Source organism: Eurosta solidaginis, chromosome 4 (assembly GCF_040869045.1).
Source record: "Eurosta solidaginis isolate ZX-2024a chromosome 4, ASM4086904v1, whole genome shotgun sequence".
Taxonomy (NCBI): Eukaryota; Metazoa; Arthropoda; class Insecta; order Diptera; family Tephritidae; genus Eurosta; species Eurosta solidaginis.
In genome coordinates, this window is record NC_090322.1 from 168261223 (window position 1) to 168288747 (window position 27525).

Sequence of the window (27525 nt, forward strand, 5' to 3'; positions counted from 1 at the left end):
AGATACAAAAATGGAAAATATAAATAGAAATATAAGAACATAATAGCCTTGGAATTCCTAAAACTCATCAATTTGTTTTGTGCTGTGTGGGAAAAATTTAAAAACTCTCATTCCCTGTCGAAGCATGTCGCATAACTTGAACATAAAACAGTGGTAAGTGCACTTAATTAGTGCACAAATTAGTCTCATTAATTTATTAATTTTCAATATAAGAATGTCTTCATAAGTGGACAACTCTGTCAAATTACCTTGAGATGTGCGTGCATTTGCAACAACTTTTTTTAAGCTCAAACAGTGACAAACGTCTATCACGAAAAGTTTTTGATAAACGATCGAAATATCTAACCACCAAAACTTTTCTAAACTATCTGCTAGGTGAAGTGCCATTGTTCTGCTACATTTTATTGACATCAATTTTTTTGTCAGAAATCCATTGAGTTAAATTATAAATTATATATGGGGTTAATGAAGGTGTGAAAAATTTTGTGGACAGGGTTGAACATTTTTTCCTCAGTGAAAACAAACAATCTTGATCACAGCCTAAAAAGGACCAAAATTGGAAAAAAGGGACCAGCGGACCAAATGGCGTTGCAAAGGACCATTTTTGGTCCAAATGGACCAAAAGTGGCAACCGTGGTTGTCGTTGAACAAACAGAGTAGCAACATCAGGGCTGATTACATTCACGACAACGGTGTAGCCGCCACATACATATGTCATATTATTTTTACACATGCCCTTCAAAAAATGCGACCCTCCATAAATAGTGTAAGGAATACTCCTATAGGAGTATAGGAGTGTTCCAAAACTAATCTGTATTCATACAAAAAATGTGCTCCTATTAACATTGCGATGTCCTAGGAGAGGAGTAGGTGATCCCACTCTCGCCCACTTTGTTTGTGAGTATTCCATAGAGTAAATACGTGAGAGTACTTTCCAAAGTACTTTTACTCCATAGAGCACCCACAGAGGATCATATGCCAAAGTACTAAAGAGGAATTGTGTCGGAAAGAATTATCGGAGTGAATTTAATTTAAAATGAAAGTAAATGAAGAGGGGCAATACAACTTTTATATTTTATACTACGAATATTCTTATGTTATTTAGCATTTGCGTGAATAAAGAAACTAACATTTCTCTATACTATAGTATGTATACATAAATCCCGTGCGAAGTGCATTTTATCAGAGTTGCCATAGTAAAATTTTATTATCAGTTATTTGTATGCAATATTTTAATTTTGGCAACTCTGTTCGATCGTAATCGTGTAGTGATCACGGGCGTTATAAAACGAGCAATGATCGGCTGATGGTGGTCCGCAAACGCATTCCAAAGGAGTGTTGTTAGAGTACTCCAACATGAAGAAAATGGAACACGTAATCCAACAATTTTTGCAGGGTGTTCTTATTCTTAATCATCGGTCTAAACACCCGCGCTGTTAGTTCTGCTTACTCCAAGCTGGAAAAAGAAGCGGTAAAGATGGGTTTGATGGTGAATGAGGACAAAACGAAGTACCTGCTGTCATCGAGCAAAGAGTCAACGCATATGCGCCTTGGCAAACACGCTACTGTTGGCAGCCATAATTTCGAAATAGTAAAAGACTTCGTTTATTTGGGAACCAGCATCAACACTAGCAACAACATCAGCACTGAAATCCAGCGAAGAATCTATCTTGCCAATAAATGCTACTTTGGACTAGGTAGGCAATTGAAAAGTAAAGTCCTCTCTCGGCGAACGAAAATCATACTCTACAAGTCACTTATCGTACCCGTCCTGCTATATGGGGCAGAAGCATGGACCATGACAACAGCAGATGAAGCGGCTTTGGGAGTGTTCGAGAGAAAAGTTCTTCGAAAGATTTATGGACCTCTACGCGTTGGCGATGGCGAGTACCGAAGAAGATTTAATGATGAGCTGTACGAGCTATACGCAGACATCAACATAGTCCAGCGAATTAAAACGCAGCGGCTGCGCTGGCTAGGCCATGTTATGCGAATGAAAGATGATGCTCCGGCCAAGAAAGTGTTTCTATCGGAACCCGCCTATGGAAGCAGAGGTAGAGGGCGGCCCCCACTCCGTTGGAAGGACCAGGTGGAAAACGATTTAAACTCCCTTGGTGTGACCAATTGGCGCCGGTTGGCGGAGCGAAGGAGCGACTGGCGCGCCTTGTTGGACGGCCATAACCGTTTAGACGGTTAAGCGCCAATTAAGTAAGTAAGTAAGTTCTTATGAGTGTCGTTGTTTTCGGCGCGACAGAGCAGCACGACAATCAATCACGAAAGCTGTTGTAGCCAGATTAAACCTAATTCTAGGAGGACACATGTAACCTTATAAATGCCTTATAAAGTGTGTAAACGTATAAATTTATCTAGTGCGTAACCGAGCTGTCAAATTTTGTATGAAAATCATTTACACAATTTGTATAAATTTACACGCACATTTCATTAGGGGGACTCATGATAGCATATAAACTTATAAGGTGTAAAATTATATCCATTTACACACGCGGTTATATGAACGCACCTAGTAATACCTTTGATAAACTTGATTGTTTTTCAGCTGTATTATTTCCAAAAAAATTTTTTTGATTGTTATACAAATTAAAAAATACCAAGATTAAGTGAAAAATCAAAACCGTAATCAGCTGTTTATCGTTACGACGGCAAACCAAAACCCATTTGGTTGGCTACGATACGGTTACGACCTCCATTGATTCCCATAAGGTTGGTCGAATCAGCTGTTATAAGGTTACCGATACGGTTACCGATAAAGCACCAATGTTTCCAGCTTTATTATGGTTGTGGTCTGTAGACGTCGTGTTGAATGTGAACAGTCCTAGTGGGTGAGGCTATTGTTTATTTGCGCATTTGCGAAAAGATATTTTGTAAACAAACGCTCATGCGCTGCGCAGAATCTTTTAATGGTTTCATGTTAACAATTTATTTTGTTTAAATTTTTCCTTACACTCAAGCAATAAAGTAGTATTTATATGGCATATTTACGAATTGCTTTTTACTGTTAACAAACATGCGTGCCTATGCTCAACTAAACCAATACCAATAAGATGATTTTAGTTTTACTCACACAGCCACATTTTGAATTTTGGGAACCCCTGATGTAAATTGTTGATCAAGTGGACTTGTGTACGGCACATGTTTTTAAGTTCCATGTACATATGTACATACGTATGTATCTGCTGATTAAATTTCGCGTTGTTATGATCTCCGATTTTAGTTAATATTTAAACTGCTGACAATTTACGGTTTGTTTTTATACTCAGCTGGGCAGAGCTCACAGAGTATATTAACTTTGTTCGCATAACGGCAATCCGTAACGGCATAAACTAATCGAGATAGGTATAGACTTCTATATATCAAAATGATCTGGACGAAAAAAGAAATTAATTTAGCCATGTCCGTCCGTCCGTCCGTAAACACGATAACTTGATTAAATTTTGAGGTATCTTGACGAAATTTGGTATGTAGGTTCCTGGGAGCTCATCTCAGATCGCTATTTAAAATGAACGAAATCGGACTGCAACCGCGCCCACTTTTTCGATATCTAAAATTTCGGAAAACAGAAAAAGTGCGATAATTCATTACCAAAGACGGATAAAGCGATGAAACTTGGTAGGTTGGGTTGACCTTATGACGCAGAATAGAAAACTAGTAAAATTTTGAATAATGGGCGTGGCACCGCTCACTTTTAAAATAAGGTAATTTAAAAGTTTTGCAAGCTATGATTTGGCAGTCGTTGAAGATATCATGATGAAATTTGGCAGAAACGTTACTCCTATTACTATTTATGTGCTAAAGAAAAATTTGCAAAATCGGATGACGAACACGCCCACTTTAAAAAAAAAATTTTTTAAGTCAAATTTTATCAAAAAATTTGATATCTTTACAGTATATAAGTAAATTATGCCAACATTAACTCCAGTAATGATATGGTGTAACAAAATACAAAAATAAAAGAAAATTTCAAAATGGGCGTGGCTTCGCCCTTTTTCATTTAATTAGCCTAGAATACTTTTAATGTCATAAGTCGAACAAAAATTTACCAATCCTTGTGAAATTTGGTAGGGGCATAGATTCTATGACGATAACTGTTTTCTGTGAAAATGCGCGAAATCGGTTGAAGCCACGCCCAGTTTTTATACACAGTCGACTGTCTGTCCTTCCGCTCGGCCCTTAACACGATAACTTGAGCAAAAATCGATATATCTTTACTAAACTCATTTCACGCAATTATCTGAACTCACTTTATATTGGTATAAAAAATGGCCGAAATCCTGCTATGACCACGCCCACTTTTTCGATATCGAAAATTACGAAAAATGAAAAAAATGCCATAAATCTACATCAAATATGAAAAAAGGGATGAAACATGGTAATTGGATTGGTTTATTGACGCAAAATATAACTTTAGAAAAAACTTTGTAAAATGGGTGTGACACCTACCATATTAAGTAGAAGAACATGAAAAAGTTATGCAGGGCGAAATCAGAAGGCCTTGGCATCTTGACAAGAATACTGTTCGTGGTATTACATATATAAATAAATTATCGGTAACCAACAGATGATGTTCTGGGTCACCCTGGCCCACATTTTGGTCGATATTACGAAAACGCCTTCACATATACAACTAAGGCCCACTCCCTTTTAAAACCCTCATTAATACCTTTACTTTGCTACCCATATCGTACAAACGCATTCTAGAGTCACCCCTGGTCCACCTTTATGGCGATATCTCGAAAAGGCGACCACCTATACAACAACCACCACTCCCTTTTAAAACGCTCATTAATACCTTTAATTTGATACCCATATCGTACAAACACATTCTAGAGTCACCCCTGGTCCACCTTTCTGGCGATATTTCGAAACGACGTCCACCTATAGAACTAAGGCCCACTCCCTTTCAAAATACTCATTAACACCTTTCTTTTGATACCCATATTGTACAAACAAATTCTAGGGTCACCCCTGGTCCACCTTTATGGCGATATCTCGAAACGGCGTCCACCTATGAACTAAGGATCACTCCCTTTTAAAATACTCATTAACACCTTTCATTTGATACCCATATCGTTCAAACGCATTCTAGAGTCACCCCTGGTCCACCTTTATGGCGATATCTCGAAAAGGCGACCACCTATACAACAACCACACTCCCTTTTAAAACCCTCATTAATACCTTTAATTTGATACCCATATCGTACAAACATATTCTAGAGTCACCCCTGGTCCACCTTTATGGCGATATTTCGTAACGGCGTCCACCTAGAGAACTAAGGCCCACTCCATTTTAAAATACTCATTAACACCATTCGTTTGATGCCCATATTGTACAAACAAATTCTAGGGTCCCCCTGGTCCACCTTTGTGGCGATATCTCGAAACGGCGTCCACCTATGGAACTAAGGATTACTCCCTTTTAAAATACTCATTAACACCTTTTTTTTTGATACCCATATTGTACAAACAAATTCTAGGGTCACCCCTGCTCCACCTTTATGGCGATATCTCGAAACGGCGCCCACCTATGGAACTAAGGATTACTCCCTTTTAAAATACTCATTAACACCTTTCATTTGATACCCATATCGTACAAACGCATTCTAGAGTCACCCCTGGTACACCTTTATGGCGATATCTCGAAAAGGCGACCACCTATACAACTACCACCACTCCCTTTTAAAACCCTCATTAATACCTTTAATTTGATACCCATATCGTACAAACAAATTCTAGGGTCACACCTGGTCCACCTTTATGGCGATATCTCGAAACGGCGTCCACCTGTGGAACTAAGGATCACTCCCTTTTAAAATACTCATTAACACCTTTCTTTTGATACCCATATTGTACAAACAAATTCTATGGTCACCCCTGGTCCACCTTTATGGCGATATCTCGAAACGGCGTCCACCTGTGGAACTAAGGATTACTCCCTTTTAAAATACTCATTAACACTTTTCATTTGATACCCATATCGTACAAACGCATTCTAGAGTCACCCCTGGTCCACCTTTATGGCGATATCTCGAAAAGGCGACCACCTATACAACTACCACCACTCCCTTTTAAAACCCTCATTAATACCTTTAATTTGATACCCATATCGTACAAACAAATTCTAGGGTCACACCTGGTCCACCTTTATGGCGATATCTCGAAACGGCGTCCACCTGTGGAACTAAGGATCACTCCCTTTTAAAATACTCATTAATACCTTTCATTTGATACCCATATCGTACTAACGCATTCTAGAGTCAACCCTGATCCACCGTTATGGCTATATCCCTAAATGGCGTCCACCTATAGAACTATGGCCCACTCCCTCATAAAATACTCTTTAATGCCTTTCATTTGATACACATGTCATACAAACACATTCCAGGGTTTCCCTCGGTTCATTTTCCTACATGGTTATTTTCCCTTATGTTGTCACCATAGCTCTCAACTGAGTATGTAATGTTCGGTTACACCCGAACTTAACCTTCCTTACTTGTTTTTAAATTGACTAATAGTGCAGCAAAATTGTTTTATGTAGTCAGAGCCGTCAACATACATACTGTAACGAATGTTAGCAGCACTGAGCGATGCTATCGTCTCTAAGCCGATGCTAAGCAGTGACGTGAATTCACATGCATAGATCAATCATTGTGTAACTACATAAACGAAAAAATAATTGCGTCTACACATATGTACCATGTACGTATACGAGCAACGGAGAGTCAATGCACAAACACATGCATATATCTGAGATACTCCTATAAGTATGCAATGGGAAAAACTATAAAATTGTGCAATTGTAGTTACAGCTGAGAAGTTTGAGAACTGCTGGACTAATAGATTCCGGAAGCGCCTAGAAGATGCGAAAATTGAAATCAAAGAGTGTAAAAGGCGGCAATTGTAGAGGCGCTGGAATTCAGTTTGATTTGAGTTGTCAAGCAGGTTCGATTAAGACGATATCTAGCGAGCAATAGCAGTATTATTTTGAAAGGAGTTTCATTTGAGCTATCAATCAGTTTGGTTATTAAGCAAGCTATTCGTTGCAAAGTTTGAGTGTTATTGTGAAGTACTTTAATAAAGGCCATTTTGCATTATTAAATATTGGAGTTACTTATTCAACAGTTTAGTGATTCGAACTCAGCAGAAGATTGCAAATAAGGGGAATTAAGTAAAATCGTTACAATTGGTGTCAGAAGAGGAATTGTTGAATAAATTCCGAAGATTGGGAATACAACTTGGAAATGGCAAAGTTCAGTGAATTGAAGATCCAGCAACTGAAAAAGGAGTTGGAGAACCGTGGATTAAATACAACCGGCAATAAGGTCGAACTTCAAGCACGGCTACGAGAGGTAATAGAGTCGCAAGGAATTGATGTGGACGAGTTTGTCTTTTATCCTGATGGGGACGAAGCAACAACAAAAATTGAAGAGAAAATCGAAACATCGCAGACAGTTACGAGCACAGACTTGAACATGATATTGGCTGCAATAACTGCTCAACCATCGACAGTGACATCTCAGCTGGAATCGCAGGAGACAAGTTTAACATCGAAGATGGAAGTACAGAAGACATATATGGCATCCCAACTGGAATCACAGGAGGCACGCAATCAGAAATGTCGTCACAAATGTCATCTCAACTGGAATCGCAAGAAACACGCATAACATCTAAGATTGAAGCACAGGAGACGCGTATTTCCGAAATGTCGGCACAAATTTCAGCACAGATATCATCTCAGATCTCCACACAACTAGAAGAGCAGGAAGTCCGTATATCATCGAAACTGGAAGCGGATATGGAAGAAAAACTAACCCAGTTTCATGAAGGCTTCAGTGGTCGACAGGATAAAATAGAGGCAGAGATGGATGCTTTGAAAGATAGGATCCAGGAACTAAATTAAATCGCCCAGCTGTTTCAACGAGTAATCCAAAGGTAAAAACACCATCCTTTGACGGGTCTGTTCCTTTCCAGGTCTTTAAGCTACAGTTTGAGAAGACCGCGGCAGTGAACAACTGGAATGCGGAAGATAAAGTTGCTGCACTCTTCGTAGCATTGAAAGGACCAGCTGCCAAAATCTTACAGACTATTCCAGAGTACGAACGGAACAGTTATGACACATTGATGGCTGCTGTAGAACGACGTTATGGAAGCGAGCATAGAAAACAGATATTCCAAATTGAGTTGCAAACCCGCTACCAAAAAGCAAATGTGACATTGCAGGAGTTTGCTTCAGATATTGAAAGATTGGCTCATCTTGCAAATGCGGACGCACACGTGGAATACACTGAAAGGGTAAAAATCTAGAGCTTCATAAATGGTATACGGGATGTGGAAACGAAACGGGCTACATATGCGAACTAACATTTGCTGAAACGGTATCGCGTGCACTGACTCAGGAAACAGCGTCACTTTTGAGTAAGCCAGCGTACAAAGCTCATCGCGTGGAAGTGGAAAGGCCAAACTGGGTAGACACAATTTTAGAAGCATTGAAGGGTACGCAGCAGAAGAATAATGATGCAGTCAAATGCTTTAAGTGTGGAAAGCCAGGGCATATTGCGCGTTATTGCAACACCAACCTTAACAGTTCCAATAATGTGGGTGGTCGTAAACGCAGAACAGAAGGAGGTGAGCAAATCTCCAAGACCACTCAATCGTTAAACTAAATCGAGTCAGCCGCAAGGGGCTGGAGCTGGCTCCCGCAATTGAATGCCCCATAATCTCTATCTCGCAGATTGGAAGAAGATCGAGCAATCTTACTGTTGGAGGACATGTGGATGGAAAGGAACATTTACTGACTGTAGATACGGGTGCATCTCATTCCATCATTCTAGCGGATTTAGTCAACAAAAAGATAAGACCATTGCTTGGAGCAAGATTACGTACAGCCACGGGAGAAGACACCCAGGTAATTGGAGAAGTAGAATGTGAAGTAGCAATTGGGAATGTCACGGTATTACACAATTTTATAGTGTAAGGTATTGTTGATGAAATCATAATTGGAGTGGACTTCTTAATCAACCGAGGCAACAAAATCGATATGCAAAGTAAAACTATGCGATATAAGAACATGGATGTGCCACTTAATTTCGGCTACGAGAGAGGCTACAGTAGTAAACGAGTGCGGGTGGAAGAGAGTAAGCAAATACCACCAAAATCAGAAGCAGTCATCTGGGCAAAGGTTGATGGAGATTGTGGGACAAACAAATTGTGGGTTGTCGAAGCAGCAAACAAATCAGCACCGAACATACTTGTAGGAAAAACCTTGGCTATGACAAAACAAGATGGACGTATTCCGGTAAGAGTACTCGATGAGTTCAAGTCACCACTCCAACTGACCAAAGGAGCTATTTTGGGAAGATGCCAAGAGGCTGAAGTAATTATTAACTGTGAACAGCTCCAGAAACACATTTCATCTAGTAATACTGATCTTTCAAATGATAGAGGAAGATTATCAGAGTAAGGCAAAGCAACTGCTCCTAAAGTACGCAAACATATTTGACCAGGATGGTTCCAAACCAGGCCGCACCAAAGTTGTGAAACATCAAATTGACACTGGATATGCGAGGCCGATCCGTCAAGCTCCACGTAGTGTTCCACTGGCGAAGCGGGAAGTTGTAAGTCAAATTGTACAAGAAATGAGCGACAGCGGCGTCATCGAACCATCAGCTAGTCCATGGAGCTCACCGGTAGTACTTGTAAAGAAGAAGGATGGAAAATTGAGGTTTTGCGTGGACTACCGGAAGTTGAATGACGTTACGAAAAAGGATAGCTACCCATTGCCAAGAATTGACGACACTCTGGACTTGCTATCTGGTACGGAATGGTTTTCCACACTGGACTTGAAAAGCGGCTACTGGCAAGTGGAGGTGAAGGAGGAAGACAAAGAGAAAACAGCCTTCAGCGTCGGAGATGGTCTTTGGCAATTTACAGTAATGCCCTTTGGACTATGTAATGCACCAGCTACTTTCGAGAGACTCATGGATCAGGTATTGAAAGGACTCCATTGGAAAACATGCTTGGTGTACCTGGACGACATCATCGTATTGGGCAAGAACTCTGATGAACATCTTAAAAACTTAGATGAAGTTTTCCAGAGAATAGCTGGCGCTGGTCTGAAATAAAGTACCAAAAAGACTGCGCTGTTTAAAAAGGAAGTAAATTATTTGGGTCACAAGGTAACGACAGAAGGTATCCGTACAGCGAATGAAAAGATAGAGGCAGTAAAGGATTGGCCAAGACCACTGAACCTGCATGAATTGAGAAGTTTCCTTGGGCTATGCACATACTACCGCCGATTTGTACCAAATTTTTCCAGCGTAGCCCATAGCCTCCATGAGCTTACAAGAAAAAACAAAGCTTTTGAATGGAATAAGGAGCAAGAAGTGGCTTTCCAAACATTGAAGGAGCGTTTGTGCACAGCCCCAATGTTAGCATATCCGATTCCAGGAGCAACATTTATTCTAGATACAGACGCGAGTGGATATGCTATAGGAGGCGTTTTATCACAACTGGTCGATGGACAGGAGAAGGTAGTTGCATATTACAGCCGTTCGATTGGAAAACCAGAGAGGAACTACTGTGTTACGCGGAGAGAGCTGTTGGCATCGGTAGAGTGCATTAAATATTTTCACAAATACCTCTACGGCCAGCGATTCCGTGTCAGGACAGATCACGCAGCGTTGAAATGGCTTCTGCAGTTCCGTAATCCAGAAAGACAATTGGCACGGTGGATCGAGCGACTACAAAGCTATGACTTTTCCATTGAGCATCGAAAAGGTAGTACCCATGGAAATGCCGATGCAATGTCACGAAGACCATGTAGTTTGGAATGCAAGCACTGTTCAAAGGCCGAGGCTAAAGAAGACATTATAGATGTCCGGCTAATGACTATAACGTGTACGGATGAATGGGACAAGAAACAACTAAGAAAGTGTCAGCTAGAAGATACAGATCTGCCACATGTTATGCAAGGGCTCGAACGAAACGAAAGACCAAGCAGAGAGGAGATGTCAGCAGAGAGTCCCATTGCGAAGTCATATTGGGCACAGCGGAACAGTTTAGAATTGATATCCGGTTGCTTGCATCGAGTATGGGAGAGTGAGGATGGTCAATGCAAGAAGAAACTGATAGTTGTCCCCAGAAAGAGGATTGCTGACGTGCTCAGCGAGCTACACAATGGTCCAAGTGGAGGTCATCCTGGAATCACGAAGACACTCGAGAAAATTAAGCAGAGATTCTATTGGGTTGGTTGCCGTCAGTCGGTCACCGAGTGGATTGCCAACTGCGAGGTACGCAACAGAGCAAAAGGGCCCAAAACCTGAAGTCATGGCCAGATGAAGCAGTATATTTCAGGTGCACCATTTGAAAGGATCGCCATGGATGTCGCAGGTCCATTTCCTACTAGCAACCGCGGAAACAAATACGTACTGGTGGTTATGGATTATTTCAGTAAATGTCCAGACGTATACCCAATCCCAAACCAAGAAGCAGAAACAGTAGCAGAAGTGGTTAAAAACGAATGGGTTGCAAGGTATGGTGTACCAATGGAGTTACATTCTGACCAAGGCAGGAATTTTGAATCAGCTGTGTTCCAAGAAATGTGCAAGAAGTTGGGCATTCGAAAAACACGGACAACTGCATTGCATCCTCAGTCCGATGGTATGGTGGAACGTTTCAATAGAACATTGGAGGAGCATTTAAGGAAAGTAGTCGGCAGTACATGACACAACGGGCCAAACTCCCGCAAAGGTAATTTTTGGCAATGACCTTCGACTGATAGATGCCGATGCGGAGAGGAATGTCAAGAAATCCACTGGTGTCTTGGAAGAAGAGCTGAGAGAGATACACGATCTGGTAAGGCAACGAGCAAAGATTATGAGTGACAAGATGAAAGCGAGGTACGATAAAGCAATTAATTCGGAAGGGTTTCAGGAAGGAGATTTGGTGCTGCTATACAACCCACAACGAAAAAAAGGTTTGTCTCCGAAATTGCAGTGTAACTGGGAAGGCCTATACAAAGTTGTAAAACGGATCAACTATGTAGTGTACCGCATACAAACCACTACCAAACCACGAACCAAAATGAAAGTAAGAAAGAGTATAAAAGGCGGCAATTGTAGAGGCGCTGGAATTCAGTTTGATTTGAGTTGTCAAGCAGTTTCGATTAAGACGATATCTAGCGAGCAATCGCAGTATTATTTTGAAAGGAGTTTCATTTGAGCTATCAATCAGTTTGGTTATTAAGCAAGCTATTCGTTGCAAAGTTTGAGTGTTATTGTGAAGTACTTTAATAAAGGCCATTTTGCATTATTAAATATTGGAGTTACTTATTCAACAGTTTAGTGATTCGAACTCAGCAGAAGATTGCAAATAAGGGGAATTGCAAGTAAAATCGTTACAATACATTGCCCACTGATAAGGAAATGTTTATGTTCTACTTATTTAGTTGGTCTCATCTAGTCACACTAATTTGTCCATCATCATAAAAGAAGCGTTATAAACTATCTAAGTTCATTATTGTAATTACTTTGCACTCAGATAGATTGCATACGTCAAATACGTTCACATTTCTTATTTTTAGTTTATCATTGAAAATTTTTTTAAATAAATTTATTTTTTACAAATTAAGCGTTAAATGCGTGAACTATTTTTCATGTTGCGTAAATTGGTTTTGATTAAAGTGAACTCAACCTTATCACTAATATTATTGTTGTTCTTGATGTCAGTAGAAAGTATATATGTATTCATATACATATACATATACGAGAAAGAAGGTCTGCATATACTATTTACATAGGTAATTGAGTAAACAAATGGAATATAGGGGCTTGTCGCTGATGGAACGTTGTATATGGCCGGCCTCTGAGTGTGTCATATAGAAAGAAGTTTTATATTTCATTTTAGCTTTTTTGTTTTAGCAAATTGTACCTATCAGCCGCATCTATTTCTATGTAGTTGGCTATGAAAACGCTTTCCATCTTCTATATCACAGGGCCGTTTTCATCATATTCAGTTAAGTAAGACTTTTTTTTACACTTTTTTCTAGCACTTAAATGAGACGCGAAGCTTCAGTCAGCAATGCTCACCTAGAAAACTAAAATTTCGATAACTTGTACATATGTATGCACATAGATAAGTGAGAGCTGAAGATGGTAAAAACGGCCCTTAGTCAAAGTTTTAGTAATGGGTCTATTATGAGCAAATAGCAATGGCAATTTTTCTTTGTTAATTAAATTCGTCTGTCTTTTATTTTCGATAATTCGGAAAAACTTTGATTTTTTTGTTTAAGAGTTTTCGGATTTTTTTTGAGTGTGCAGTTTTGTAGCCGAGTCAATTTTAGTCCGACAAGGCACAATTTATAAGTCTCTCAAAATTCGCATTAATTTTTCACAATTTTTTTCCCAAGGGTAATTTTTGAATGTTTATGGCCTCGGCTATTAATATGAGAGAGAAATGAATTTTATCTGCACAATCGGATTAGTTTCTGTGTAATATCTATTTATGGATGGAACTATTGTCCCCCACCCGATTAAGACGAAGTAAGAATAATAACAACCAGATTAAAAACCCACAAACAAACGGCGGGCGCTGATGGATTGCCTGCGAAGCTATTCAAATATGGGGGTGAGGAACTGGTAAGACGCATGCACCAGATTATTTGCAAAGTATGGTCGGACGAGTGCAAGCCTGACGATTGGAATATAAGTGTTCTTTGCCCAGTCCACAAGAAGGGGGACCATACCCAACTATCGCGGAATCACCCTTTTAAGTCGCATAAATAAATAAATAAATAAGGTCCTGTCAAGCGTATTGTGCAAAAGATTAAAGCACGCCATGAGTTAGCTTATCAGTGCGGTTCAGACTTGGTAAATATATCATCGATCAGATTTTCCCCATCCTAAATCTGGGAAAAACCCACGAAAATAGAATTGATGTACATCGCCTGTTGTTGTTGTTGTTGTCGCGATAAAGACACTTCCTGAAGATTTTAGATAGTGTTATCGTGGTGGGTGGTCCTTTGCCGGATATAGATCCGATACGTTCCGGTAACAAGCACCATTAAAGTACAAGTCCGACCTTCTCTGAAACGATTTAATGTGACCACATGGGACCTACTAGATAGCGCCATGAAATATTGGACCAGCAAACTATCTGATTCCCTCCCTGCGTTTCGGTGGGGCTCTTAGAGCCACAAGAGACCTGGAAGGTTATCGTAAGGGCGCTCAAATGGGGTATTTTTCAAGCGTAAGTAGTAGCCAAATCAAATAGAAACACTGGAGGAAAAAAGATTGAACTGCAGCCGCGTCAATTTTTATATTGACAGCCTAGTAGCAGTGACACAGATATCAGATCTAGGGGTAATAAGTAGCACAAGTCCTTGAAAGAGAATAGAGTTATTTTATAACAATGACCTTGTACAATAGGGGTTTTCAGTTTGGTCATAGAGCTTTGGTAACACTATGGCCCCATTCAGTCTATTTGCGTTCCTCACGGACGTGCCGTTTAACTTGACTTAACCTATGCTCTACTGAGAGACTTTTTAGTACTGTGCACGCACCGCTCAGGGGCTCCTATTGAACCATTCCGTGAACTTCGCTGCTGGGTGGATGAAAAGGAATGATTATATAAGGGATAGGAGTGTTTTGCGGTTACGGCAACAAACAAAAAAAAATAGGTTATCTTTTTATAAGGCATCTGAGACCGCTCAACCTTTAAATGCATATGAAAAATACTAGGACTTGCTGTAATATAAGATAGTTAAGCAAAAGTTATTTGTGGAATGTGCCTCTCAAAAGTGTTCAAATATTTTCTTTTACACATATGTACATATAATCGTTCCTACATTGCAAGGATAAAAATAACTACATATAACAAAAATTCCCTTTCCAATGCTTTTTTCCCGCCTATGTCGTATTGCTTTTGTTTTTTTCGCACAATCATTGCGGTTTTTGACCTTTGTTTATTTGTAATGGAATCTGCCTATCATTGCATATGTGATACATGTGAATGCTGTGTGCGTCATATCCTAAAAAGCAACAAAAAGTCGCATTTAATACTCCGTATGAACATGAAATATTTAACAAAAGATTAAAAATAATGTTTGAAAAGCAAAAGACAACACTGTCCGATCGAAACAGACCATCGAAGAACTCAAGATAACAGTACTCATTATACCATGTTACATTAGGGTGGTTACAAGGTATATGGTGAATTTTAATTTTTGTTCTATCTTTCGGGGCACCCTCCCAAAATATGCAAATAGATCAGAAAATGATTATTGCAAAGTTTCAGGCCAATCCGATAATGTTAACACGTGCCTCATTGAGGTTAAAGTTAGGAAAAACGGCGATGTTTCAGAAAAAATTTTAGTGTTTCGTCAATAAAAGCGAGACCATTTATGCCAGGAACTTCACTCGTACATCATTCGATAGGTAATTTTATTTGTATTAATTTTTAATATTATTATAAAACGGTTATTTTTAGCAGTATTTGGCATTTTTCCGATCATCTTAATCTTAATGCGGCCACCCTGATCGGATAAATGCCAAATACTGCTAAAAATAACCGTTTTATAAAAATATTATTAAGATCAAAATTAATTCAAATAAAATTCCCTATCGAATGATATACGAGTGAAGTTCCTGGCATAAATGGTTTCGCTTTTACTGGCACGTGTTAACATTATCGGATTGGCCTGAAACCTTGCAATAATCATTTTCTGATCTATTTGCATATTTTGGGAGGGTGCCCCGAAAGATAGAACAAAAATTAAAATTCACCATATATCTTGTAACCACTCTAATGTCACATGTCCGTATGTACATATGTATGTATGAATGCACGTGTGTGCCTGCAACTGTGAAAATAAATATTGATCTACAGCTGTGTAGTCCGCGATCTCGATTAATACCTGCTGACTTTAGCGGAAAATACCCAAATTTAAATTGTGACATATGTATATGCATTACAGTTAACATAACGAAATGTACAGTGAAATATTGTGTAGGCTGGCCACTAAAACAACAAGCAATGTGTATAAAGGTATTGTTGTTTCTTAAGAGCGCTCCGGGTGTATTTCTGCCATGAAAAGCTCTCAGTGAAAACTCATCTGCCTTGCAGATGCCGTTCGGAGTCGGCATAAAACATGTAGGTCCCCTCCGGCCAATTTGTAGGGAAAATTAAGAGGAGGACGACGCAAATTGGAAGAGAAGTTCGGCCTTAGATCTCTTCGGAGGTTATCGCGCCTTACATTTATTTTTTTTTTTTTTCTTAAGATTGCAGACTTTACTAATATTTTCAGTTGTTAAGAAGAACAATTGCTTTTGTTAAAACCCTAAATAGCTCTAGAGATTGATATCATGACGTACCCCAGCGGGTTAAGGGGCTTAGAATATAATCACGGTAGGTACATATGCCTGTCGTAAGAGGCGACTAAAATACCAAATTGATTCAAGAGGTTGTGTAGCGCAACCCCTCTCAAGGGGTTACCAGCGCAATATATAGCTTCTCTAACCCAATTGTCAACCGCACCTACTAGTGGCGAATTCTGTTTCATTAACAGCCGAGGCTTTGGCGACCCCGAACTCCTGATGGATCTAGGGGTGGGAGGGCGTAATGGCATACAAGGTTTCATGTAGTCATACCAAATCGTTCCCGAGATGGTCGGACTAGTTCCTTTATGGTGATTGTTACCGCTACAACAACAACAACATATCGACGTCTTTAAGTTAAATTGTGTTACTTACTAGCTCAGTTCAAGAGTATGGCCAGTCCGCAAGCATTTCAGATATACCAACTATAATAAATATAATGTAAAATGTATTACACAACTAGCTATCACCCGCTACTTTGTGGGCGTGGAACTTTGAAAGAAAAAATCCTTTACTTATATTTATACTCAGTTGAGCAGAGCTCACAGAGTATATTAACTTTGATTGCATAACGGTTGGTTGTACAGGTATAAAGGAATCGAGATAGATATAGACTTCCATATATCAAAATCATCAGTATCGAAAAAAAATTCGATTGAGCCGTGTCCGTCCGTCTGTCCGTTAACACGATAACTTGAGTAAATTTTGAGGTATCTTGATGAAATTTGGTATGTAGGTTTCTGGGCACTCATCTCAGATCGCTATTTAAAATGAACGATATCGGACAATAACCACGCCCACTTTTTCGATATCGAAAATTTCGAAAAATCGAAAAAGTGCGATAATTCATTACCAAATACGCATTAAGCGATGAAACTTGGTGGGTGAGTTGAGCTTATGATGCAGAATAGAAAACTAGTAAAATTTTGGACAACGGGCGTGGCACCGCCCACTTTTAAATGAAGGTAATTTAGAAGTTTTGCAAGCTGTAATTTGGCAGTAGTTGAAGATATCATGATGAAATTTGGCAGGAACGTTACTCTTATTACTTTATGTCTGCCTAATAAAAATTAGCAAAATCGGAGAACGACCACGCCCACTTTTTAAAAAAAAATTTTTTTTAATTCCAATTTTAAAAGAAAAGTTAATATCTTTACAGCATATAAGTAAATTATGTCAACATTCAACTCCAGTAATGATATGGTGCAACAAAATACAAAAATAAAAGAAAATTTGAAAATGGGCGTGGCTCCGCCCTTTTTCATTTAATTTGTCTAGGATGCTTTTGATGCCATAGGTTGAACTGGCCGGTCCATGAGGACCTCACATAGACTGATTGAGTCCCATAAGTCGAACAAAAATTAACCAATCCTTGTGAAATTTGGTGGAGGCTTAGCTTCTAGGACGATAACTGTATTCTGTGAAAAAGGGCGAAATCGGTTGAAGCCACGCCCAGTTTTTATACATATTCGACCGTCTGTCCTTCCGCTCTGCCGTTAACACGATAACTTGAGCAAAAATTGATATATCTTTACTAAACTCAGTTCAGGTACTTATCTGATCTCACTTTGTATTGGTGTAAAAAATGGCCGAAATCCGACTATGACCACGCCCACTTTTTCGATATCGAAAATTACGAAAAATGAAAAAAATGCCATAATTATATACTAAATACGAAAAAAGGGATGAAACATGGTAATTGTGTTGGTCTATTGACGCAAAATATAACTTTAGAAAAAACTTGGTAAAATGGGTGTGACACCTATCATATTAAGTAGAAGAAAATGAAAAAGTTTTGCAGGGCGAAATCAAAAGCCCTTGGAATCTTGGAAGGAATACTGTACGTGGTATTACATATATAAATAAATTAGCGGTACCCGACAGATGATGTTCTGGATCACCCTGGTCCACATTTTGGTAGATATCTCGAAAACGCCTTCACATATACAACTAAGGGCCACTCCCTTTTAAAACCCTCATTAATACCTTTAATTTGATACCCATATCGTACAAACACATTCTAGAGTCACCCCTGGTCCACGTTTATGGCGATATCTCGAAAAGGCGTCCACATATAGAACTAAGGCCCACTCCTTTTTAAAATACTCATTAACACCTTTCATTTGATACCCATATCGCACAAATAAATTCTAGAGTCACCCCCGGTCCACCTTTATGTCGATATCTCGAAAAGGCGTCCACCTATAGAACTAAGGCCCACGCCTTTTTAAAATACTCATTAACACCTTTCATTTGATACCCATATCGTACAAATAAATTCTAGAGTCACCCCTGGTCCACCTTTATGTCGATATCTCGAAAAGGCGTCCACCTATAGAACTAAGGCCCACGCCTTTTTAAAATACTCATTAACACCTTTCATTTGATACCCATATCGTACAAAAAATTTCTAGAGTCACCCCTGGCCCACCTTTATGGCGATATCTCGAAAAGGCGGCCACCTATAGAACTAAGGCCCACTCCCTTTTAAAATACTCTTTAACACCTTTCATTTGATACCCATATCGTATAAACAAATTCTAGAGTCACCCCTGGTCCACCTTTATGTCGATATCTCGAAAGGGCGTCCACCTATAGAACTAAGGCCCGCGCCCTTTTAAAATACTCATTAACACCTTTCATTTGATACCCATATCGTACAAACAAATTCTAGAGTCAGCCCTGGCCCACCTTTATGGCGATATCTCGAAAAGGCATCCACCTATAGAACCAAGGCCCACTCCCTTTTAAAATACTCATTAACACCTTTCATTTGATACCCATATCGTACAAACAAATTCTAGAGTCACCCTGGTCTAGCTTTATGGAGATATCTCAAAAAGGCGTCCACCTATAGAACCAAGGCCCACTCCCTTTTAAAATACTCATTAACACCTTTCATTTGATACCCATATCGTACAAACAAATTCTAGAGTCACCCTGGTCCACCTTTATGGCGATATCTCGAAAAGGCGTCCACCTATAGAACTAAGGCCCACACCCTTTTAAAATACTCATTAGCACCTTTCATTTGATACCCATATTGTACAAACGCATTCTAGAGTCACCCCTGGTCCACGTTTATGGCGATATCCCGAAAAGGCGTCCACCCATAGAACAAAGGCCCACTCCCTTTTAAAACACTTATTACACTTTTCGTTTGACACCCATGTTGTACAAACGCATTCTAGACTCAACCCTGGTCCACTTTTATAACGATATTCCGAAAAGGCGTCCACCTATAGAACTAAGGCCCACTCCCTTCTAAAATACTCATTAGCACCTTTCATTTGATACCCATATAGTACAAACAAATTCTAGAGTCACCCCTGATCCACTTTTATGGCGATATCTCGAAAAGGCGTCCACCTATAGAACTAAGACCCACGCCCTTTTAAAATACTCATTAACACATTTCATTTGATACCCATATCGTACAAACAAATTCTCGCGTCAGGCCTGGTCCACCTTTATGGCGATATCCCTAAATGGCGTCCATCTATAGATCTGTGGCCCACTTCCTCTTAAAATACTCTTTAATACCTTCCATTTGATACACATGTCATACAAACAAATTCCAGGGTTACCCTAGGTTCCTTTTACAACATGGTGATTTCCCTTACTTTGTCTCCACAGCTCTCAACTGAGTATGTAATGTTCGGTTACACCCGAACTTAGCCATCCTTACTTGTTTTTGGTTGCCTTTAACCATTTATACCTACATATATTAAACATTGCAAACTACAAAGAAATTTTCGAGCCTAGTTACCAGTGGGCAAGGCACATCTAGAAATTGTGCCCTGCTTATGGTATAAATATGTCGGAACGACATTTTAAAGAAAGTTTGTAGATTTCTTCTTTACCTAGATTGAAATAATACAAAAATGTGATACGGCTAGGATCTTAAGTTTTTGTGATCAAAATACAATCCTGTTCGTTCTTCAATTGTACGCCACTGCATTACCGAGTGATTTTGTTGGCGGATAAGAAATTTGAGTAATATCGGATCTTCCTCCGCGGTACTAAATAGCGACCTCTTTTATAGTTTTATTCCAAAAGTATCCTGAAGTTTAAGTTAGACCTCGGATGATGCAACAGTGAAAATTGCACTTAATTATAATCAGTGGCATATAGACAAAAATTTTAAAAACTGCTGATTTGGTTTCAAGGGGTCCAAGGAGAACCCCTCCTATCATGTTTTCTGAAATATCTTCAATGTACAGACATCGGCCTGTTTGAATTTTATTATATGATATTAAAGCTACTCATCCCTTATACATTTATAGCCCTTTTGTTTTTGTTTTGCCCTTTGAAGATAAAAAAACTGCATAGCACTCCCTTATCCCCTCAGATATACATAAATTTGATTCATACGAAAGTGCCTTAATTTCATATGATAGTGCAAAGAAAAAGCACGTCCCTATGAAGCTAATGCACTTCGGTATGATATTCAAATTGAAATAACAAATTGATACCAACAAATTTTTCCAAAATATTGCAGCACTGAGAAAAATTTTAATTTTAAATTTATTCATTAAAGGGACCATCAAAATTCTTTAAACATTTCAAATAATTTATTTTTTTTTTTTTCATTTTAAAAAGTTTCAGTGTATATATAATTATGTATGTATGTATATGTATTGTGATTTGCACTTCAATATAAAAAATTTGAACAGTCCTGATTATATGTATGTAAAGATAAGCAAGTTTGCTTGAGAAGCATTAAAAATAATTCAAAACAACAATTCAAACTTCAGAGGCCTTACATTTTACAATATATAAAAAATTTACTTCCGAAAATTGGAAGATCTACTAAAATAGTCAATTCTTCTTCCGAGGAACAAATAATTAGTTAGACACTTGGGGGACCTAAGGTTCTTAGTAAAGGTAACGCTTACTATTTTGAAGCATATTTTGTGGTTGGTTTTAATTAGGTCAAAATTCCTGACATCAAAAACTGCCTTAAGCTGACCCGCTGTTCAGTTGAGATAACAGGTGTTTCTATGCTGACTCAAAGCCGATAAAGCAGTTTATGGTCAAAACCCATGCAGAAATTTCGTGTTTATTTATTTCACAACTCGTTTACATGTTTCCGGTTGTTTCACAGGCTGTAGCAGTATTTTTTGATGAGACACCAGTTGGCAAACGAAAATAAATTGCCAACATGTTAGCAAATGAAATTTTAATGCCAAATTTGCCATATCTTTAGGCAATTGCCGTTTTCACTAACTCGCCAATTTAATGGTCACTTTTTAGTCAAAACGGACGTCAAACGCATTTGACGTTGTATGATCAGCAGTTTTTATTGATATGACCGAGTTTGTAGTCAAATTTGGCATAGTGACAGCCAGGCATTACGTTGTCATAATTACAACTCACGCTTTCTGAAGTACAATTGTTTACCTCAAAATAATTACGGTTTCGGAAGTACATTTGAAGTACATTCTCAAGTATACTGCCTAAAGCACTTTTGAAAAAAGTGTAGTCATTTAAAATTTATAAATCTAAATATTTATTTTAATTCGGTAAAAACTTACCATGTGCCACATTGTTGATGCAGTCCAAGTAACGGTTTCCACCCTCATCAAACATATACTGTCCCTGACCTCGTACAATTTTTAAGGGATCTGAACGATAGAATAGTTGACATGCTTGGCTGTTGATATCCAAAATGTTTTTATTCCGAACAGTGAGTCCATTTAGTGAAAAATGCATATGCGATGAAAGGAATAAAAAAATTGTTTATGCAAAAAAAAAAAAATGTATTCAAGAGTGGGCCATATAATTTAAATAAACCATTTTTTCCAGGCTCAACCCCTCAGACGGTAATTGCTAGGTGAAAAATATCACATATAAATTTTGGTCCCCATCGGAAACGGTTAAGGCGTGTTGAACAGTGATCCAAACTCAGATTATCTTATGAAAACTCAATATATTAATATATGAACTTTCTTTACTTTTCGAAACCAAAATTTATATGCGATATCGCCAAATTCACCGCCGTCCATAACAAAAAGGCAGTAAAGTTCACTTACTGCTTTTTAGAAATATTAATGCCCATCAATTATTTACTCATTACCTAACCAAATACTAATTTAAAACTTACATTCACGGAAAAACAGGTTTTTGAATTTGTTGCTTACACGAAATATTTTGAATTTTCCCATCAAAAATTCAATTTTATCTGATTTTACTTTTTACATTTTACTGCCTTCTTGCTATGGACGGCAGTATAGTAGACCAAAAAACTTAATATTAATTTTTCGTGTCTCAATAAAGAAATCGTAACTTTGGGCTCTTGGAGACACCGTTTCTAATCGGACGAGGCTTGATATGTGACATTTTTGACCTACAAAGGTGTTACCGCCTGAAGGTGTAAGACTTGAAAAAATACATTATTTTTTATAAGGACCACCTTTTTATACATAGTGTTCTCAAGAAAAGTCTGTTCTTAAGCATCTACATTAAGTTAATATTCAGTCTGCGATGAGTTATTTTTATTGTACTGAAGCATCCGCATTATTATTCGTTAGATACTATTTTTTCAGATTTTTATTTATTATTATTATATTTTTTATTGTTTGCTCTTCTTATTGCTGCCAATAATTGATGGATTTGATGGATTATCCCGGACGAATAAAAACAATCAAAAAAATTAATATTCACCAGGTAAATAAAAAATAATAATAGTAATAATACTATTAAATCTCATATTTGAACCTACACCGTATTCAATGTGACATTCCTCGTGTTCCAATGACGCTCTCAGCTGAGTATGTAATGTTCGGTTACACACTAACTTAGTACCTTACTTGTTTTATTTCATTCACATTTTACGTTAAATCTTTTCAGGGGCCTAAATTTCAAATAAAGCTCTTAGATTAAATACAAATTGAGCTACCTGGACAACTCGTAGTAATTTCTGTAAAGCAAATTAAACTACACAGAACTAGCTTCCATCTAGATCATTTGACGACAATACAAACTAAAGCTTTTAACTTTTCAGTTTTACACGGGGATATCTTTGGCGGTGACAGTTTTGGTCCAGTTTCTTACTTTACAACTCGTTCCATAAAAGACAGTTAAAAGAAGGCATCATTTTGGATACGCAATAGACATAGTATGTTCTGTTCGGTTTCTACTTTCTTTTTAAACGGTTTTATTTAGCTTGACTTGACAGGCCGGCCGGCACGAATTTTGTAATTAAAATTTAAATAACTTTCCGATAAGCTACAACCTTCAAACTTGGAATATAGTTCAGATCCCGATTACAATGCATTAATAACAAAAAAACTCCGATAGTTGGCGCATGGATCGAGATATTCAAAAAAACCGTATTTGTGGTCCGATTTGGCTCATATTTTGAACACATACATGAATAGAAAGCGACAATAGAAAAAAATCGCCGCCAGATGGCGCAAGGATAAAGATCTTAAAAAAATCGTACTTGTGGTCCGATTTGGCTCATATTTGGAACAAATATTACATATAGTCCGGTAGAAGTGACATCAAAATACTTTGGAGTTCGAGGACTTAGATTGGAACAAATTGTCCTTGTAATAATGAGTCACTAAATGAACTAAATAGAATAAGAAATAATAGGTAATTAAGACTAAAAACTTGAAAATAGAATAATAAAGAAGAATTTTTAAGTTAAACGGTTTTATTGAAAACAATATCTACATTAAGTAATAATAATACTAAAAGCTAGAAAATAATTACGAAGGTCCTAGGTACTAGTCATCACACTCGTCATCAATCAAGGGCGTTGATCAGACAATTTAATAAAACGTCGGGTGCGTGAAATTTCTAAAAATGTGAGGCGCAGCATAACCTGATTAAGGTTCAGTTGGTCTTACTTATGACTATCAAAAAAAATTTGACGCGCCCAACGCTTTTATCTAATTGTCTGATCAACGCACTAGATTGATGAGGAGTGTGATGACTAGTACCTAGGACCTTCGTAATTATTTTCTAGCTTTTAGTATTATTATTACTTAATGTAAGTATTGTTTTGAATAACACCGTTTAACTTAAACATTCTTTTTTAATTATTTTATTTTAAAACACGATCACTATTTAGCTATCAACAGCGTACGATCGATTTACGATTCCAAAGCTCATAAACTGAACACCTTGTTTACATTTTTTTGTTAAGGTGTTGATTATTGAACACCCCTTTTCAATGCAGGTGCAGCTACCTCAGTAGTCGATTCATCAATTTCCCTGTCGATGTCCAGTACTGTAAACAAGAGACTCAGATTTATGGTAGTCGGTCGTCTAGCAGAGGTCGGGCAATGGGTCCTTCGTTCCTACTTTGGTTGATCAGAGAAAGCAAGTGGTTCGTTGAGGACCACTAGGAAGTAGTCTGGTTGGACGAATGTAGCGCCACCTGTCACTGGCAATGGACAGAAATGTCTCCGATTGGAAGTGTGGAAAATTCCCACGCACAGGGCGTGTCCTAACCTAATGCAACAAAAGGAAATAATAATATTATACCAAATTACTGTACTTATTATACAAAAAATCGGTAGATGAATTTTTAATTAAGCTTAAAAGTGTTCGTCCAGAAAATTCTTTACAAAAATTTTAGAATTTTTTTTTTTGGTTTGTTTATTTTTTTCTGTTTTCTTCATTTTACTTCATGTAAACAATAAATAGAAATTCCGGACGAATGGCCAGCCTGTTTCTAAAAGTTATTCATCTATAGGGAGTGTCTTTATCACTTCAATGATTCAAAAGCAAAGATAAGCAAAAATGAAATTAACGGTCAATTTTATTTGAAATTTTAAGTTTTTACACAAAGGTTTCTTGATTCATACCAACACAGTTCAATGGACGCTTAAAGCTGTTTGGAAAATTCAACGAATTTTTTTGAACATTTCAAACTTTCCAGTAAAAAAAATTTTAATTATAACTACATATGTATGTATGTATATTAGACTGGGTCGATTTATTAACCTATTTCGCGCCATGGATTTTTCGATAGGATTTGGGCTCAGGAAAAAAAGTTCCACCACGCATACCCAAACAAATTATTTTTGAGCCTTTTTGGTTAAACAAAAATATAAAAATTATGTAAAATCAAATAAAATTGACATAGAATTATGATGAAATTACTTGAAATTGAATTGAAAAATTGGGTTTTCCACACCACCCGGAAGGTCCCCGTTGGCGCGCTACCGAAGTTAGTTTTGGGAGCTCGGTGCCCCAGTAGGCCTATATCACCCATATTTCAATAGTGTCATAATTCAAAAAAAATGAACTTTTGGTTAAAAACGAAGAAATTTGTTAAAGCAATTTAACCTATTTCACGTCACCCGTTTAATTTTATATAAATACATATCTAATATGTAAGTGTGACACAAAACAAAAATTTCTAATAGAATAGAGGATACCTTCATAAAAAATAAAATAAAAATATAAAAAAATTATGTAGTGAGAAAGAAGGCAGAGTTTACTAAAGAAATGTTTAATTAAAGAAAAAAAAATAAAGTACTTAAATAGCAAAAAAATTAAGTGAAGTGAACAAACAGTTCCATATAAAAACGCAATAAGTGCACTTAGACTTTTTCCGGGTTTTAATGTGATCATTGTGGAAATATGAAGATTGTAATGTTTGGATATTTAATGTTGGGATACCCATTGAGATATATGTACGTAATTAATTTGTATTAATTTGTAAACACTCCATTTCATGGTCATACATCTACCATAAAATATCGTCTGTGAACAATATAATACTAAGATATAATAAAGCAGAATAAATTAGAAATAAAAGAAAAACAAACAAAAACATTGAAATTATTCACGCAAACATATTTACTAAAATAAAATTGATTTCATAACTTTAAGCGACATAAACAAATTAGGGTTATGTGATCTAAGCATCCGATTAATGGATATATAATCCAACAAACTTAGCCTAATAATATATACAGTGGATAATATACTTCCTATGCAATACGGCCGCCATGATTCCGGTTGCCGTTTTCACCTAAAATCAAAGGACGTTTTTTTTTTCGTTTAATATACAACGTGAAATTTTCCGATTCAATCAAGTTGCATTTAAATAATAATAAACGTAGTTGAAATAAAAGATAATATAATAAAATAAAATAAGAAATATCAAAATAAATTAGCATAAAAGACAATATACAAATTTTGCGTTATATCTTTGTAGCAAATTTATTTATTTTTTGTTCACTATAAGACGTGCTATATCTAAAATGAGCATAAAATCTGGAAATGCAAAAAACATTTGGGTCAAATTTGCAATTAATTTTTATAAATAAATAAATTTAGTGAGTTTGAGCAAAAGTTGACTCATTATTTCTGATTTCATTTTTTTTAAAGCAACTAAAATGAAAAACAAAGAATCTGTTAAATAAAGACCTATGCTTTTACGTGTAAGTAAAATTTGTTCAAAAAAATAGGCCGGTTAAGTTATTACTTCTTTTTAAAGTTTTTTTGTGCGCTAACAATTATTTAAGAACAATTTTTTAAGGATTTTGGTACAGACCAATATAGGTAATTGGCAACAATGGGAAACAATATTTTATTTGAACTGAAATGAGTGAAGCATTAGTTCTCTCACCGTTTGGCGGGTACGAATATATAGTTATGTAGAGATGAAACATTTGAGCAACGCGACAATGCCGCATTTGGAGCTTTGTACTCAGGGGGGTTTGTGGACATAATGCGCCCTACAGATGGCAATTTCGATAGTTGCACAGATATTCGAATTTACAAAAAACTTTTTCTATTATTATAAACAAATAGAGTAATGTATTTAATTAGCGAGCTTTGCTCATATTGCTTTATACAATGGTTTTTGTAATTGATATTAGAGAAAAATTGTAAGTTTACAAACGGCGATGGTTACTAGGACATGTTTCTGAATTTCACTTCGTCATCAGCTAGCTTTTCGGGAGCTGAGCATTGAACTCGAATATCCAACATTCATATCAGTGCAAAGGTAGATGCCTTTAGCTGCTGAGCCATATGAATGTCCCGTTGTTCGCTGTACAATTGGTCTCTAAGAGTTGCCTTTTTGTTTATATTCCTTTTGATCACCATGTAGGCACATACACTCTGTATGTAGTTTTTTCCTAATGGTGTGGATATGATTTTTAGGCGC

At 37.4% G+C, this 27525-nt stretch overlaps 1 protein-coding gene across 3 annotated transcripts in view; it reads right to left on the reverse strand.

Annotated features, from left to right (window-relative positions):
* Nucleotides 1-27525, reverse strand: part of LOC137250598 (alanine--glyoxylate aminotransferase 2-like) — a 54829-nt gene that overhangs the window by 21050 nt on the left and 6254 nt on the right. Inside the window, exon 2 of one of the 3 annotated variants that reach the window (XM_067783702.1) lies at nt 21923-22041. The exons of 1 other annotated variant lie outside the window; for it this stretch is intronic. In XM_067783702.1, coding sequence (XP_067639803.1) covers nt 21923-22041 — 119 coding nt within the window. Of the gene's footprint in view, nt 1-3082; nt 3523-21922; nt 22042-27525 lie in introns of those variants that run through there. One more of the 3 variants, XM_067783703.1, reaches the window with a different exon arrangement.